The sequence below is a fragment of the Cynoglossus semilaevis genome, chromosome 1 (assembly GCF_000523025.1).
Source record: "Cynoglossus semilaevis isolate Cse_v1.0 chromosome 1, Cse_v1.0, whole genome shotgun sequence".
NCBI lineage: Eukaryota > Metazoa > Chordata > Actinopteri > Pleuronectiformes > Cynoglossidae > Cynoglossus > Cynoglossus semilaevis.
This window is the reverse complement of record NC_024307.1, coordinates 2,897,424-2,900,080: the sequence shown is the minus strand read 5'-3', so window position 1 is coordinate 2,900,080 and position 2,657 is coordinate 2,897,424. Positions and strand designations below refer to the sequence as shown.

Here is a 2,657-nt window from a genome sequence, read left to right as displayed (position 1 = left end):
CCTTTCAAATACAGTCAATTTTTTTTTTTAGTTTTTTTTTGTTTTTTTTTTTTTTTTTTTTTTTTTTTTTTGCTGCTTCCATTTTCAAACAATTTCATCATACTGGCTCGTTGCTGCACTCTGTGCTTCTCGGGTCCGATATTATCGGACATCCCTGAAGTAAATATATAAATACATTTCAAACGAATTGACGAGACACCATCGATGTTGACGCTCTGTATTCTGAATCCGTGACGGTCTGTTCTCACGGGACGTTTAAACTCCCCAGACTTGTCGACTTTACACGGAGACGATCACTCGTTAGGTGAGACAGTCTGTCTGAATTTCTTTCCTCGTCTGCATTTAGGTGGCGCTGTGGTCGCAGCCCCATTTGTTCTGGGAGCCATAGGGTTCGGTACAATTGGAGTCACCGCCGGCTCCTACGCTGCAGCCTGGATGTCATCTGCTGCCATCGCCAGTGGGGGCGGAATAGTCTCTGGAAGTGCAGTGTCTGTGCTGACGTCACTCGGTAAAGTTGGGAGTTCTCTCTGGCGATTGTAGCTGTTTTCTCAGTCAGACTCTTATCATGTGACCTGTGTCTCTCAGGAATGGGCGGCCTGGGCACAGCTGCCACCGCAGGAGTGGCGGGCGCTGGGGGAGCCGTGGGCACAGCCCTTGGCCTGCTGATCTAAGAAGAAATGAACAACAACAAAAGAGAAGAACTGCATTTCTTCTGGAGAGAGCCCTGATTGGACGGATGTGTGTGTAACAAAAATACAGGATATTTTTGTGAAACACATCATCAACTCTGTGTTCTCCCACTTTAAAATAAATGCATTAAAAATCATGAACATGAACATGAACTGACGTCGTCTTCACTCTGAAAACCAGAAACCTAGACACGAGGCACAAATATATGTGTATATATATGTATATACACATATATATATTAGGGGTGCGATGATACACAAAAGAATGAAAAAGAATTACTAAAACATTGAAACAGCTAACACCTCTAAAAAATTACCCCTTTTGGGATTTTTTCCCAAAAGTGCCTCTAGGGGGCAGAGTTGGACCAGCCACAGACAAAGTAGACACGACTTAAAACGGGTCAATAATAGAGAGTCAAGTTTTTGTTTTTGTTTGTTTTTGTTAAATGAAAGAACCTAAATATGACCAAGTAAAGCAGCAAAAATTTAAAAAAAAAACCAAACCAAAACAAAAAACACAAAACAAAACAAAAAACACAAAACTTTAATACACATTAACTTAAAATTATGTTCAAGCACAATCTCAGGTTTCGAATGAATAGAAAACCTTAAACCTGTTCTGACACTTTAACAGTGAACAGAGTTGGAACTCTGACAGTTTCATTTCTCGACAAACATAACCTGCTGATACAAAAAAACAAACAAACAAAACAAACCCTGCTGATACAAAAAAACAAAACAAACAAAAAAACAACCTGGACAAACAACTTCCGAGCCTTCATAAGCAGCAGAACCTCAGTGCACCACAAAGCAGCTCCACAGCCGAGACCAACACCGACAACAGACCAGACAGAGCAGAAGGAAAACATGGATCCTGGTGAGAGCCGCTCTCCATTTTAAATCCATAATTCTGTCTTTTTACATGAAGCCAGTTCACCTGACATTCGATGTGTTCTTTGTGTTTCAGTGACGGGAACAATCGTCGGAGCAGGTACGATAAAAAAAAGTCTATGTTTTTATATGTGCGTTTGTGTTTTTGTTGTGTTTAGTTTCTTTTTCAAATGACACTAAAGTATTTGCACGTGTCCAGCTTGTGCAGCGGGTGCGTTGGCTGCAGCACCAGTCGTCCTGTCAGCCGCAGGTTTCACCGCAGCTGGAGTCGCAGCCGGATCTGTCGGTGCAAAATTGATGTCGGTAGCAGCGTTGGCCAACGGAGGTGGCGTGGTAGCAGGGAGTACAGTGGCCGTCCTGCAGTCAGTCGGTAAGGAACAAAATCAGACACTTCCAACCACAGGGCTGCGTGTTCTGTGTCACAGCGTTCTTTTGTTTACACTGAGAGGGTTATTGGTGTGACCACAGGTGCCGCCGGAGTCTCAGCGACCACCTCTGCAGCTGTAGCCGGTGCTGGTGCTTTAATGGGATGGTTGTCCTCAGAAGGTGGAAACTAAAGGTTTTTCTCCATGAAATGAAAAACAAACAAGAGGAATTATTGAATTTTTCATGAAAATGAAACAGGGGCTGAGAACTGATTGGGTTGACGAGTATGTAACAACATTTTTTTTTAGGAATTTTTGTGAAACACGTCATCTCTGTGTTTAAAATAACTGAGTTCATGAAACTGATGTTGTCTTCATTATAGACACTAATATAAACCAGGCAGAACATGTGATTGTCCATCATATTAGGGTGAATTAAAGGAGAATCTGTTTTGTCTTTATTTTATTTTATGAAAATATTTTCAATTTTTTTTTATCAAAATTGTTTAGTTTTTAAACAAAAATGACACGAAACATTCACATTTTGACAGAAAACTTTATAGAAAACAATTTCTAAAAATGTTTTCTAAATGCTCTAATTTTATGAGAAACATGCAGGAAAATAAAACATTTTTAAAAATAATTTTACAAAAATGTTCACAAAATTTGTCATCTTACCTTCTGACCAAATTTGAAATTTTATAAAAAAAAA

General features: G+C 39.9%; 2 protein-coding genes across 3 annotated transcripts in view; both read left to right on the top strand.

Annotated features, from left to right (window-relative positions):
* LOC103385454 (interferon alpha-inducible protein 27-like protein 2) overlaps nt 1–836 on the top strand; it is a 2,718-nt gene extending 1,882 nt beyond the window's left edge. The window contains exons 3-4 of one of the 2 annotated variants that reach the window (XM_008319389.3): nt 347–508; nt 586–836. In XM_008319389.3, coding sequence (XP_008317611.1) covers nt 347–508; nt 586–671 — 248 coding nt within the window. In that variant the 3' untranslated portion in view covers nt 672–836. The remainder of the gene's footprint in view (nt 1–346; nt 509–585) is intronic. The other variant, XM_008319532.3, reaches the window with a different exon arrangement.
* A 581-nt stretch (nt 837–1,417) lies between these two features.
* LOC103385660 (interferon alpha-inducible protein 27-like protein 2) lies at nt 1,418–2,411 on the top strand. The gene is made up of 4 exons (XM_008319648.3): nt 1,418–1,566; nt 1,657–1,680; nt 1,780–1,950; nt 2,049–2,411. The coding sequence occupies exons 1-4, from the start codon at nt 1,557–1,559 to the stop codon at nt 2,135–2,137; spliced, it is 294 nt and encodes a 97-aa protein (XP_008317870.1). The 5' UTR covers nt 1,418–1,556; the 3' UTR covers nt 2,138–2,411.
* Nucleotides 2,412–2,657: the final 246 nt, after the last annotated feature.